The sequence below is a fragment of the Mauremys reevesii genome, linkage group 13, assembly GCF_016161935.1.
Source record: "Mauremys reevesii isolate NIE-2019 linkage group 13, ASM1616193v1, whole genome shotgun sequence".
NCBI lineage: Eukaryota > Metazoa > Chordata > Testudines > Geoemydidae > Mauremys > Mauremys reevesii.
In genome coordinates, this window is record NC_052635.1 from 30,819,507 (window position 1) to 30,831,512 (window position 12,006).

Consider the following 12,006-nt stretch of genomic DNA (forward strand, 5'->3'; position numbering starts at 1 on the left):
GCCCCTTTGCCCCCAGAGCCTGGTCACGGGGTGTCCTCCCAGAGCCCAGCTGCAAGGCCCCCTTAGTGCAGTCACCTGCACCCCCTCCGCCCCATAGCCCAGCCCACATCCCCTACCCCTCAGGGCCCAGGGATCCAGAGAAACCACCTGATTCTGTACGCTGCCTCCTTCCTTTGGGTCCTGCTGAGAACTGCAGCTGTGGGAAACCCTCCAGCTCTCTCCTGCTCCCCCCAGCAGTGTCTTCTGTTTGTGAGCTGGGCTCTGCCAAGTCCAGCAGCCCCTCGTGGCGGCCGGCAGCTCTGCAACCCATTTCTATGCAGGGTGGGGGGGCGGGCGCAGGGAAGGAAATTCTGCACGCACAACATTAATTTCTGTGCAAATTCTGCATTGCGCAGTGGTGCAGAATTCCCCCAGGAGTATTTAGTGTAAAGTAACCAATAGAACCATCCTGAGCCCATGGCTGTAGTCACTTCCCTAGACAAGGTTTCATTTACACATGACAATATCACAGGTCACTGCTCCCTCCGATGGGGGTTCTACCAGAATGGCTGGAGTGGGATGGGGTGGGAATGACAAGGGGATTCTGTACATGGGCAGAAACACATAGCAAAAAAAAAAAAAAAAAGCGTTCAAAAATGTTTATATCCAGCTAGCATGGGAGTAAATGCTCATTGCAAAGGCTGGGATTTGATGATCATTATTGTTTGCACAGAGCTGTAAATCTACCTGATGCTTTTCAGGCCCAGCCCCTGCCTGGAGAGCTTCAGAACTTGTCTCTCTGTGCAGCGTTATTATGGAAGAGACTGACTCTGCCTTTTTTCTCCCCTTACACATATAGACCTGTCTTTTGTGCAGTGTCCTCACCGGGGCGTGTGGTCCAGACTTTAGGAAACACCCAGTAATTCAGTAAGACGTTTAAATATATTATTTTCAAGTAATTAACTCAGACTTCGCTTATGTATAGCAGCCTTATTGCTTCACATGAGACTAGGGTGACCAGACAGCAAATGTGAAAAATCGGGACGGGGGTGGGGGGTAATAGGAGCCTATATAAGAAAAAGACCCAAAAATTGGGACTGTTCCTTTAAAATCAGGACATCTGGTCACCCTACATGAGAAGCAAGTTCTAACCATTTGTCAGCGTATTGTGCATCGGCTAAGGGACCAGTTCAGAGGAGCTGTAACAAATATGCTGATAGATTTTTATCCTTCAGGAGAGCTTTCTGCCTGCGTCAGGCCCCTGCTCTGAGCAGACAGGAGGCTAAGCCCCGGATTGCAGTGCATTGCTGTGGGCTCTGGAGCAGGTAGTGGGGCCAGACACTTTGAACGTCCGTCCAACAAACGGTTTGTTGTTGCATTTAAAAAGTAGGGTGGTGAATAGCAACGTGAAGTTTTGCAATGCAAACTACAGCTTTGGTAGGAATTTGTCTATCTAGCTGGATACAAAGTAGCCAAACTGGGTGGAAAGCTGTGGGGTTTTTTCAGTGTATTTTACACTTGGAAAAACACAAACTATGCGAACTCTAATGTTTGTCCCACTTTAAATTCTGTTTTCCCAGGTTTAGGAAAGATAAAGCCAATTACTCCCTGAACACTGATGGCCCGCTCATTTTGAACTCTACAATTGAGACTGATTACAAAATAGCTAAGCAGTTCCTGGACTTCACTGAAGAGGAGTTCAAGAGAGTGGTAAGTTGTCGTCAGGGCCGGTGCAAGGATGTTTCGCGCCCTAGGCGAAACTTCCACCTGGTGCCCCACCCGTCCACGAGCCCTCACCCTGAGGCGCTCCCCCCCTTCGCCCTGAGGCGCCCCCCCGCGGCAGCTCCTCACTCCACCCTGAGGCACCCCCCCGCCCCAGCTCACCCCTGCCCCGCCTTCTCCCCGAGCACGCCGTCGCTGCTTCACTTCTCCCGCCTCCCAGGCTTGCGGCGCCAATCAGTTTAGGTGCCGCAAGCCTGGGAGGTGGGAGAAGTGAAGCAGCCACGGCGTGCTCGGGGAGGAGGCGGGGCAGGGGTGAGCTGGGGCGGGGAGTTCCCCTGCGTGCCGCCCTCCTCCCCACTTGCTGCAGGCGGCCCTCCCCGTGCCCCCCTGCCCCAGCTCCCTCCGCCTAAATGCCGGCGGCGACTGGGGCAGCCGAAGATCCGGCCGCCGCGGTCGCTGACAAAGAAAATGCTGCCCCCCAAATCCTAGCGCCCTAGGCGACCACCTAGGGCGCCTAAATGGTTGCACCGGCCCTGGTTGTCGTGGGATGTTCTGTGCAAAGCTGCGTGTTGGAGCCTAACGTGATCCATCATTTCTGAGATAAATCTCATTTTTAAACATGAAACCGGAGGACAGGGCTGGCTTTAGGACGTGCGAGACCCAATTCGAAAGAGCTGCTGCCGAAATGCTGCTGAAGACAGCAGCAGCGATTGAGCTGCCGCCGAAGATAGTGGCGGCAATTCAGCGGCAGCTGAATCGGTTGCTGCTGTTTCCGGCAGCACTTCGGCGGAGGGTGCAATGCCCTCTTAGGCGCGGGGCCCAATACCCGGGAATCAGGGGAATCGCATTAAAGCTGGCCCTGCGGAAGAGAGTTCAGTGCAGTTAAAACTCTGGGGAGAAAAAGCTGAATTATGTGGGGCATACCAGCAGTTTTCGACAGGAGCGTGCAGTTAGCCCAGTGTAACTGATATGCAAACCAACTGGCTACAAAGTGGCCGTTTCCTTTTGCCATTACTTATAGGGTCACGTGTCCGTCATTACATTTTTGCATGCAGATTGGCACGTGTGGTGTCCTGAAAATCTTAATAATTCTGTTTTTCATCTGCCTTGTACCTAAAATAAAGGGACAGAAAAATAGTCTGATAGAGTTTCACTTGTTTGTGGGTAACCTCTGATGCTTTCCTGTTTCCCCGTTAGAGGTGCACTGGGTTGAAAGGAGATGTGTAGTGTCCAGGCATTCATGCATCCTACCATATCTTGGAAACCAGCTGATTTCCTTTGTGTGTGTTGGAGCTGAATTTGCAGAATGCAGCCTTGCAGGAGAAAGCACTGGGCCTGTATCAGGGGCCTCATTTAAGGAGCAAGAGTCTGTCTTCCTGGAGAGTAGACTATGCTTTAGTCCTTCCTTCCAGCTGTAGAAAGCTCTGATCTTTATACCGTTAAATCCATGGGCAGTTTTGGTGCAGGCTCCTGCAGAAGACGAGCCGTTCCTTTCTGTTTAATGAAAGGAAGCTTATAAATTAGGGAGAGAGACATTTCTGTAAATTGTTAAGGGAAGCCAGTAGTGAACTTTGTTACAACAGCAGCATATCAATCAGGGCCTGATCCAAAGCTCATTGACGTCAATGAGAGTCTTTCTCTTGACTTTAATAGGCTTTGGATCAGGCCCCTGAACTGCACATCCTGGAACCCGATAAAGGAATTTAAGATACATTGTTTATCTCTTGCTTTTTTTTAAGCCCCTTAGAAACACTGGGTAGGAACCGGTTCCTTTGAAAACTGAGGCTGCTGAAAAGACTCAAGAGTAGCAGTGCTCACAAAAGCGCTCATTTGACTTACACCAACTCACTCACTAGCTCACACTCACTGATGCACAAAGATTTGTGCACGGACAACCCCACACTCACACATGTGGGTATTACCCAGCTATATCAGTCTTTTTTTTTTTTCCCCCTCCCAGAACATCAATGCAGCTCAGTCCAGCTTCCTGCCTAAGGAAGAAAAGAAGGAGCTTCTCAGTAAACTGTATGAAGCCTACGAGATGGTCCCAGACAACCCATCCTAATCCTGCTTCTACCAGCCAGCAAGGTGCATTCACCTCTCCCCATGCGTACTCGACTCCTCTTTGCTTTAGTGGGAGCGTAGGGGGAGGAGATGCCATGGCACCAGCGCGTAATACTGGTATTATTATGCTGACCTTTACAGTCCGAGGCATATACTATAAAGCAGTATTTCCATGGTTCCCACCATATATACCTACCTACAGCACCCACGTACTAAATACGTATCTGATTTCCTATATTTCTGATGCACAAATATACAGGTGGAATTTTCTGGCATAATTCCATTGTGGCTTATGCCAGTTTTACATTCTGGTGTAAATGAGGGCAAAATAAGGCCCTCTTTCTTTGTGGGGGTGGAGACAATGTTTTTATGTGACTTTTTGGTGCTCTAGCTCCCTTGCTGATCTACCTTAGTCTCTCTCTGCACTACAACCTATTTACCATTGTAGCATCCAGCACTACCTGTATGGCTCTGAGGATGTCACACGGGCCCAGCTCTGGGCTGATTGGGACGCAGGTTGAGAACCTCTGGCCCAAAGTCCCTTTAAAACTAGCCCAAAAGTAGCCCAATGTATTTATTGGAAAAAAAGGGTCTGGAAATGGCCAGCAATGGATGGGCAGGCGGTTGCTGTCTGCTGCGGGCAACCCAGGGCATGCTGCAGCCTGGAGCATGTTCATCCCCCCAAGAGATGACATGTAGCTGTGGTTAGTCGGGAGGGCACATGTGCCTCATTTCTGCAGAAGAAAGAAGGCAGTGCTCCCCCTAGTGGCGGCACTTTGTCATCCTCATCTATTGCCCCATCCCATCCCCTCCCCCTTCCTCTCCCCACCCCATCCCCTTTCTTCCCCACACTGTCCCCCTCCCCCATTCCCCCATACCCTTCTCTTCCCCCTACCCTATATCATCCTTCTTCCTTCCCCACTGCCTCTTCCCCCAAACCCTCTTGCCCTGTCCCTCCACGGGCACTCACCGGTTGTACAGAAACAGGACCCAGGACCCATAGAAGATGACGAAGATGGGCACTAGGACACAGGAGGCAGTGTCCTGGAGCTGCTGCCACCCTCAGTGGAGGAGAGGGACGAGCGAGCCTCCTCTCTCCCCACAGGCTGAGCAGAGTAAGCCCTGCTCTGGGCAGGAGAAATCAGGGGTAGGAGGACTGTGGAGGCACTTGTTCGCATTCTGGAGATCCTGAGTGAAATGTTATTCTGGTTTAATTTTATTTCTAATTTCTGCTTAAAGAGCTAAAAGAAAACTGTCAAATTCTGCACCATAGTTCTAGCCAAATGTGACCCACATTGTTAGAACCTGGGGGATAATGAGCTCTGGGATTTTATATATATAATATATATAAAATAGCATGTTGCCAAAATATTAAAAAAGATAAAACATCTACCTACCTACTGACTGCCATCGCTAGCTGCTATTTTGATAGGACCTACGCAAAAGTAACGTGAATTCTTCCATACTGTAGTTCTATGGGTAACTTGAAATTTCCTCTCATCTCCATATCCCTAGGGCCTTTGCAGTCAATCACAACCAGTGGTGGAATCTATGCAGTTATCCTGAGTGCCACAAGATGGGCTCTGGTTGCTTGAAGGGAGTCCCAGAATTCGAGGGGGATGGATGGAAGCAGAGGTCAGGGTGAACCTATTCTCCCATTTAACAGAAGTGCAAATTGTGAATAGTGTCACTGAAATCACAGGAGTTACACCATTATAGAATGGATGCATCTTGGATCAGAATCAGGCCCTGGGTGTACACATGGCAGATGTCATTCAGTAACTTTTGGGCCTGACTTTTTTTTTTCTTTTCTCATAGTGGTACAAATCAGGAATACCCTCGAAGTCAGTGGAGTTACACTGATGTGGGAGGAGACTCCTGTTTGAAGTGCAAACGTGTCTCTTGTTCAGACATTGCAGGCTCACAACTTCCTCAGCGCTGTCGATATGAGCTGTTCCAATTTCACACATCATTTCCCCCATTATGCTCAAAGAAAGAGACATGTCACTGCCAGAAGTGACAGTGTTATTACTGGCCACTGGGCTGTGATTTTTACTGGCATGTAGTCCAAAAACAATGTTTTGTTTGGTGTTTTTTCCCTTCTGGGCTGTGAAGAATTAATCAGAGCTGTGAGGCAAAGCTGAACTTGGAACTGTTCCCTCTGAGGCCAGTTAGATCCTCGTGTCAGCTCATTTTTGGAGGCCTGCTTTTGCAAGGGTCTTCCACCACTGTGTGTCTGTGATCAGTTTCACTTGCACTTCCCATTGAAGTCAGTGGGAGCTCTGTGGGCCCAGCATCTCTGAAAGCCAGAATGTTACTGAATAATATGATGTGCTTGTTCTTTCAGCACAATTGGTGATGGCAGCTGACATGGGTCTTTTACTCACGGGGGAAACCTGATGCCCCCTGTCTTTCCTGTCCAATTGTAGTTTGCAAACAGCTGATTTTGGCTAAAAATAACAGTTGAAGGCACACTCTGTGAGCTGAGACACCTAAGATTTGCCCATCCCTTGCAGTGCTTGAGTTTATAGATGTGTATTATTCTGTCCTCTGCTCTGCCTGGCTGCTCCCTTCGTGTGAGCATGTGGGAGACTGGATGAGACATGGATTCTACTCAGCCAGAGCTTTAGAGAACAGGAGACTTGGAAGATTTAAAGCCCAACTCTGCTTTTACTGGAGTCACTGTGAATGTGGCCAGTTTGCCGCTGACTTCAATGGGAACAAGAGCAGGCTCTTACATGCCATCTTGGAGCAAAGTTGGCAGCATGATCCAGAGAAGTTGGTGGTTGGATTGTCAAAGAAAAAAAAAAAGCAGGTGCAGCTTCTGCCCAAATCCTTGTTTTCTAGGGGGTTCAGAGCCATAAATGTCTCTCTCCTGGCTCCACAGCCATCTCATTTCTTGGGCTCCTTGGAGGTTTCCTGCTATGTCTGGCAGCACATTCCGACCTCGTTTATGGCCTTGTTTGGTTTGATAAAATTTGAACTCATAACATTAAGTTCTCCTCTAATTTTCCTCTCGCCAAGAAGATTTTGGTGTTGGGTCACCATGTGAGAATGTTTTTCTCTCCCTTTCTGCCTCAGCCTAGTTGCACTCTTTACAGCTGCTTTAGTGCTAGTGCCATGGTCTACAGAGTGGGAGAAATGCCATTGTGGGTTAGTGTAGCCCAGTGATTACAGCTCCTATTTTGTGGGAAGGGGGGCTGGGGTGGCGTGGGGTGCAATGCGCTCATTCCATTCCTGGAGGTGGCATGGGGGCCATTCATTAATCTTTGGGAGACATGAGAGGAAAACACAGCATTGGATTCCAGCTGGGCTCTTCTGGAGCCCTAATTGGATCCCACTTTCTTTCATGGTGCACATGGAATTCTGGTCATGCACTCGCTGTGTGTGTGTGTTGTGGGGGAGGCTCAGTGCTTCTGAGTGGAAAGGACACCAGCAGCATTTCTTCTGCACCTTGGTCTCTCAGCCAAGTCCTGAGCCAACCCAATCGTGCTGAGCGTATGAGGTTGGACCCTGAAGGACCTGTGCTCCAAAGTTCAAATTAAAATCCTAGAGACAATAAATAACCACTGCCAGGGGAGCTGCTCTCTAGCAAATAGGATTACATCAGTGTCAAACTAGTGGATTGATTTACATTTATTGAGCCCGGCTTCCAGTCCACTCTCAGCTGGAAGTTGTTCCAGCACTTGGGAGCATATGAAGCTGGACATTTGCACTGATGTCATTTGAAATAGCTCCTTGCCCTCTGTTCCCAACATAGATGTGATCTAGTGTGATGAGTTTGTGATTCCACATTTCAGGAATAGAAGGGGGGCAGAGAAGAGACCATTGCACAAAAAACCCCACTCAACTTTATCTGAGAGTTGTGTGTTCTTTATTACAAGAAGCTTATAGTTTATCAAACAATTTTTGCCATGAAAAATGTCTCTGAAAAGAGAGTGTGTGAAACTTTCCCAGAAATAAATAGCTTGGAGCTGTATGGAAGCTGGAAGAGCTTAGTCTGAATTTTGTCAACTGTCAAAACACACAGAAAGCCTCTTCTGCCCTTCTCCTAACAGTATCTTAAAACCTTACGATGCCAAATGGTGCCCAGGTGTGGTGCTGCTGAGCCTGCAGATAGAGTTTGTCCATGCACCTGTGAACATTGGTCCTTTTCTGATTCCCAGAAAGCAGCAGCACAGGTTAATAGTGTTCAGTATTAGTGTAGCAGGAACTGCCATCACCCCTCCCCAGCTGATCCCCAGGACTCCAGGTGTCTGTGTAGGCAGCGCTAAATATCTGTTCACCTCTAAGCTGGATACAGGAGGAAGGTGAAATAAGTGAAGCACCAAAATCTCTAATCTATGGGAACAGGAAATAAATAAATAGTCTAAATGTACAGAGTAAAAAATGTACCTTATCCAGGAAAGGCTGAAGTGTATATTTTAAATTTCCTATAGAGGAAAATTGCTACTGAGGCACTTTGAGAGTGGGTCATGTGACTGCCACCAGTGCAGTGTTCTAAGCCATTCTAGATGGGAGCAGAGTTCGTGGATGTACCACTCACTGATGAGCTTCCTATAGGTATCTGAACAGAATGGTCACAGCAAAGGCATTTAAAGGGAGAAGTCATTGTTCTGGTTTGGCTCTCAGTTGTCAGCAAATTTGATGGAACGTTCCCATTTAGTGTTTACAGTTCTTTCCTCCTTCCCCCCTCCCCCCCCACTCCTGTGGCGCTCATGATGGGGCGGTGCCGTCTTGCCCCTCAAGTCTCGCTTCAGGTTCCTTCTCAGAACCAGCAGCAGCAGCTTGATTTCCTGTAAACCAAAAGGAAGAAAGAGGGATTAAACTTGCAACTAAGAGAACAAAAGGTTACTCACTTCAGCTGTAACACCCCTGCTTTTAGAGTACATCTACACTGCAAACAAAAACCTGCAGCAGCAAGTCTCAGAGCCCGCATCAACTGACTTGACGTGAGGGGCTCACCCTACTGAGTTAAAAATAGAAGTGTAGATGTTCCCACTCAGGTACTGAGACCCCATGCTGAGTTTAGTGGCCCAAGCTCATGCCAGAGCAGGTCCTGAGGAAGTGGATGGAATTTGCAAGCTTCTGGGTTATTTTCAAGGAGAGACTTGGACCAGCAATTTTGAACCACTCCAGGGCTGTCTCTTGCTCGTTGGCTGTTGGTAGAGTAGAAGGGGTTTCAGGCTGTAGGCTCTGATCCCACTGTACTTGCCTCCTGCAGCTTGAGAACTTCACTAGAGGGAATGAGAGTGGTTTTCTACCATGGTTTTCGGTTAAGCATGTTGTTTCCAGAAGACATTTTGGGAAGAGGGGATGGAGTGCCCCAAAATGTTAGCCTCCCTCTTTCATGATCCAAAATAGCATGATGTACATCTGTCCCCTCTACAGGAGACTGACGCCCTTCTCCTTTCTAACGAATGAAAAGGAACATTGATAAGACTTCCACTAAAAGAGAAGCCACGAGTTAGGTTGAAGCTTATACCCCTTCCCTCACTCCCAACCACCACCAGCAAACTACTTCTGCTGTGCTTGCATAGCCAGCTGTGTTTTATGTACACAGCCATGTACCCAAATTCAAAGGAGTGACCAATAATGACTAAATCTTGATTGCACAGAAGTCAGTGGCAAAGCCACCATTGACTTCACTGTGGCCAGATATTGGGCCTAAAACATGGGTTCTCAAACTGGGGTTGGGACTCCTCAGAGGGTTGCAAGGTTATTATGTGGGTGCCGTGAGCTGTCAGCCTGCACCCCAAACCCCACTTTGCATCCAGCATTTATAATGGTGTTAAATATTTTAAAATGTGTTTTTAATTTATGGGTGGGTGTCGCTCTCAGAGGTTTGCTATCTGAAAGGGTTCACCAGTACAAAAGTTTGAGAACCAGTGGCCTAAAAGCAGCAGGCTGTATGCTGCTGAATGCAACCTCTAACATGCACCAAACTGCAAAAGGCTATTTGAGAAAGAGGGAGGAGGCTGGGTGCAAAAGTGGGTTTTAGGGGGTTGAGATGACGTAACTGGAATGCTTAGGGCAGCGCTAGAGCAAAGATCGCTTTCTAAGCGGGGGACATTGCACTTACGGGGTCACACAAGGAAGCAGTGTGAGTTCTTTTGGATGAAACTCCTGGTAGCTGGCTGCCAATATATTTGCTCTATGGCTGCTGGATCACATTAGAATCCACTAGTAACATGCTTAAAGGGGTATTATCAGGGTAAAAAGTGTCTGAAAACACATTTTTATCCCTGTTACAAATCAGCGCTCAGAAGATAAAAATGGAATGTTAAAAACAAAGTTTACAGTCACCATTTGTGCTGTTTACGGTCACCATTTGTGCTGTTTACACAACAGGCAGGTAGACTAATCAGTTTCCCTTTGCTCTGAGTGGGTCTCACTTTTAGGCTCCCTGGCCTTAGTACACCCAGCTGGTCAGCATGTGTGAAAGCAGCAGACTGTGACAGCAGCAGCAGAATGGTTGCAATGTTTGGGCTGCAGGGGAAAGATTACATTAAAAATTCGATTATTAAAAATCATAGAAACACAACTGCTGTTTAGGTTTTCAAAGAGTCTCTTATTCAAAAGCACAGTGGGGGTGAGTTTGCCCTGCCGGTGCCCTTTGCCATTACATGCCCCGCAGAAGAAACATCAGTGCTTGAACTGGTTTACACAAAGAGCTTTGACAGGAGCATGTTAGTGTTTTACCCATTACGAATTAGAACCTGAATCACCATCACACTCACTGTAAGGAGCTTACAGCGACAGGAAGTCCAAGTTCAGACAAATGTACCCATTAAATAAGAAGGCAGTGACACTAGGATGTTCCTCTTCAATGTGCTTGGGTTTCCCAACTGTGAGCTTTTCAGGTCACACCTGACTCCCTGAATTTGTGTGCAGGTGAATATCTTGGCCTTTCAGGCTAGGCCTAGGGAGCCGTGTTTCAGGGGTGCCCATGGCAGTTTCCTCACCTTACACACTCACCTGCTCCTTCAATGGAGAGCTCGCCTATGTCGCCTGCCAGCTTCCGCATGCTGATGGAGGTTGTGTCTCCTTGGATGTCGTGGATAGCGTTCCTCCGCCCAGTGCGATCACAGGAAATAAAGTCAGTGTACGAGGGCTCAATCTCCATTACTTCGCTTGCATTTCCAAATGCATAGGAATCCCTGTGGGGAAGAGACAGTGCTGAGGTGAGGGGTCCTCAGAGAAACCTCGCTACATCCTCTTCTGAGCTCCTCGGGTTAAATGATCACATGGAGTTTAACTGCGGCATGAAAAAAACCAGTTCTGGTTCATTTTGCTTTGGGTCATCTAATACCAGCCACTAGAGTTGCAGAACACCCTTTGTTGTGTGAAAGGGCGTCTCTTGTAACACTGACCTGTGTCTGGTGAGTGGGGCCAGACAATAAAGATCAGTCTCTTATCAGCACTCCGGTGTGTCCGGCCATTATTACACTCTCTGCAGTTGGAAGCAAAGAAGATGAGGCACTTGACTGTCTCTTTTTAGCCCTCTGCTTTAGGAGTTAACATAATGAGAAATGGCTGCGCCCTTTTCTGCAGAAAAAGCTTTATCTTTGCTGTTTCCAGCTACGTTCTTAGGCTGGGGGGAGGGGAGAGCCTTCTGCAGTGGGTTGTGACAGAGATGTCCCTTGGATGAAATTCACTACAGTGCCTCTGCCCTGCTATCTCCCACACCAGTCTATTTGGAACAGCTCTAGAGTCCCCACCTCCACCACCTGGCTGCTTCACCCATGGCCTTGTCTGCCAAGCTCCGCTTATAGGGCTGAAGTGGTGCAGCAGTCATCATGCTGGGAGTGAATTTCCACCTGAAAAACCTGCCTGTGAGCACCACACAACAGAAGACCTCTGACTTGGCTGTGTTTGCTCTGATAGGTATGGAACAGATAGCAGCAAAGAGAAAGTCCTGCTAGCATTTGGCCTAATGTCAGAGCAAGGCATGTGAGGACAGCAGATTTCATCCTGAGTTTGCAGAGTGAATGGAAACTGATTTGATTTTAATGACTTGAGCTCCAATGTTACCAAACCCTGTCCCTAACGTTCCTCTGTTCCTAAAATACATCATGGGATCTTTGATCCTGGCCAGATTCAGCTCTTGCACTCAGTGGAGTTCTGCCTGTGTATGCCATGGCTGACTTTGGACCCACAAATGGTCAGGGTATCTGCTTTCTGTCTCCTCTGAAAGGCCCTTGGAGGGGGCAGTGCTAGGTTGTTGAGTCCATACTGATC

At 48.2% G+C, this 12,006-nt stretch overlaps 3 protein-coding genes across 15 annotated transcripts in view; 2 read left to right on the forward strand and 1 right to left on the reverse strand.

Moving 5' to 3' along the window:
• LOC120380751 (adenosine deaminase-like) overlaps positions 1–12,006 on the forward strand; it is a 95,264-nt gene that overhangs the window by 72,947 nt on the left and 10,311 nt on the right. The window contains exon 12 of one of the 2 annotated variants that reach the window (XM_039498688.1): positions 5,584–5,704. The exons of the other annotated variant lie outside the window; for it this stretch is intronic. The gene's annotated coding sequence lies outside the window, so the exon portion shown is untranslated. Of the gene's footprint in view, positions 1–5,583; positions 5,705–12,006 lie in introns of those variants that run through there. 2 annotated transcript variants of the gene reach the window in all.
• Positions 1–12,006, forward strand: part of LOC120380750 (adenosine deaminase-like) — an 81,354-nt gene that overhangs the window by 27,160 nt on the left and 42,188 nt on the right. For 4 of the 7 annotated variants that reach the window (XR_005587854.1, XM_039498681.1, XM_039498684.1 and 1 more), the window contains exons 9-11: positions 839–906; positions 1,560–1,689; positions 3,662–3,789. Coding sequence is in view for 6 of the 7 variants with exons in the window: in XM_039498681.1 (XP_039354615.1) it covers positions 839–906; positions 1,560–1,689; positions 3,662–3,766 (303 nt within the window). In the remaining variant the exon portion in view is untranslated. The other 3 variants (XM_039498680.1, XM_039498682.1, XM_039498686.1) reach the window with 3 other exon arrangements.
• The window catches only part of PKIG (cAMP-dependent protein kinase inhibitor gamma), a 50,693-nt gene continuing 46,303 nt past the window's right edge, over positions 7,617–12,006 (reverse strand). For 5 of the 6 annotated variants that reach the window (XM_039498690.1, XM_039498692.1, XM_039498693.1 and 2 more), the window contains 2 exons: positions 10,744–10,925; positions 7,617–8,561 (listed from right to left, as the gene is read on the reverse strand). In XM_039498690.1, the coding sequence (XP_039354624.1) occupies positions 8,482–8,561; positions 10,744–10,925 (262 nt within the window). In that variant the 3' untranslated portion in view covers positions 7,617–8,481. Of the gene's footprint in view, positions 8,562–10,730; positions 10,926–12,006 lie in introns of all 6 variants that reach the window. The other variant, XM_039498695.1, reaches the window with a different exon arrangement.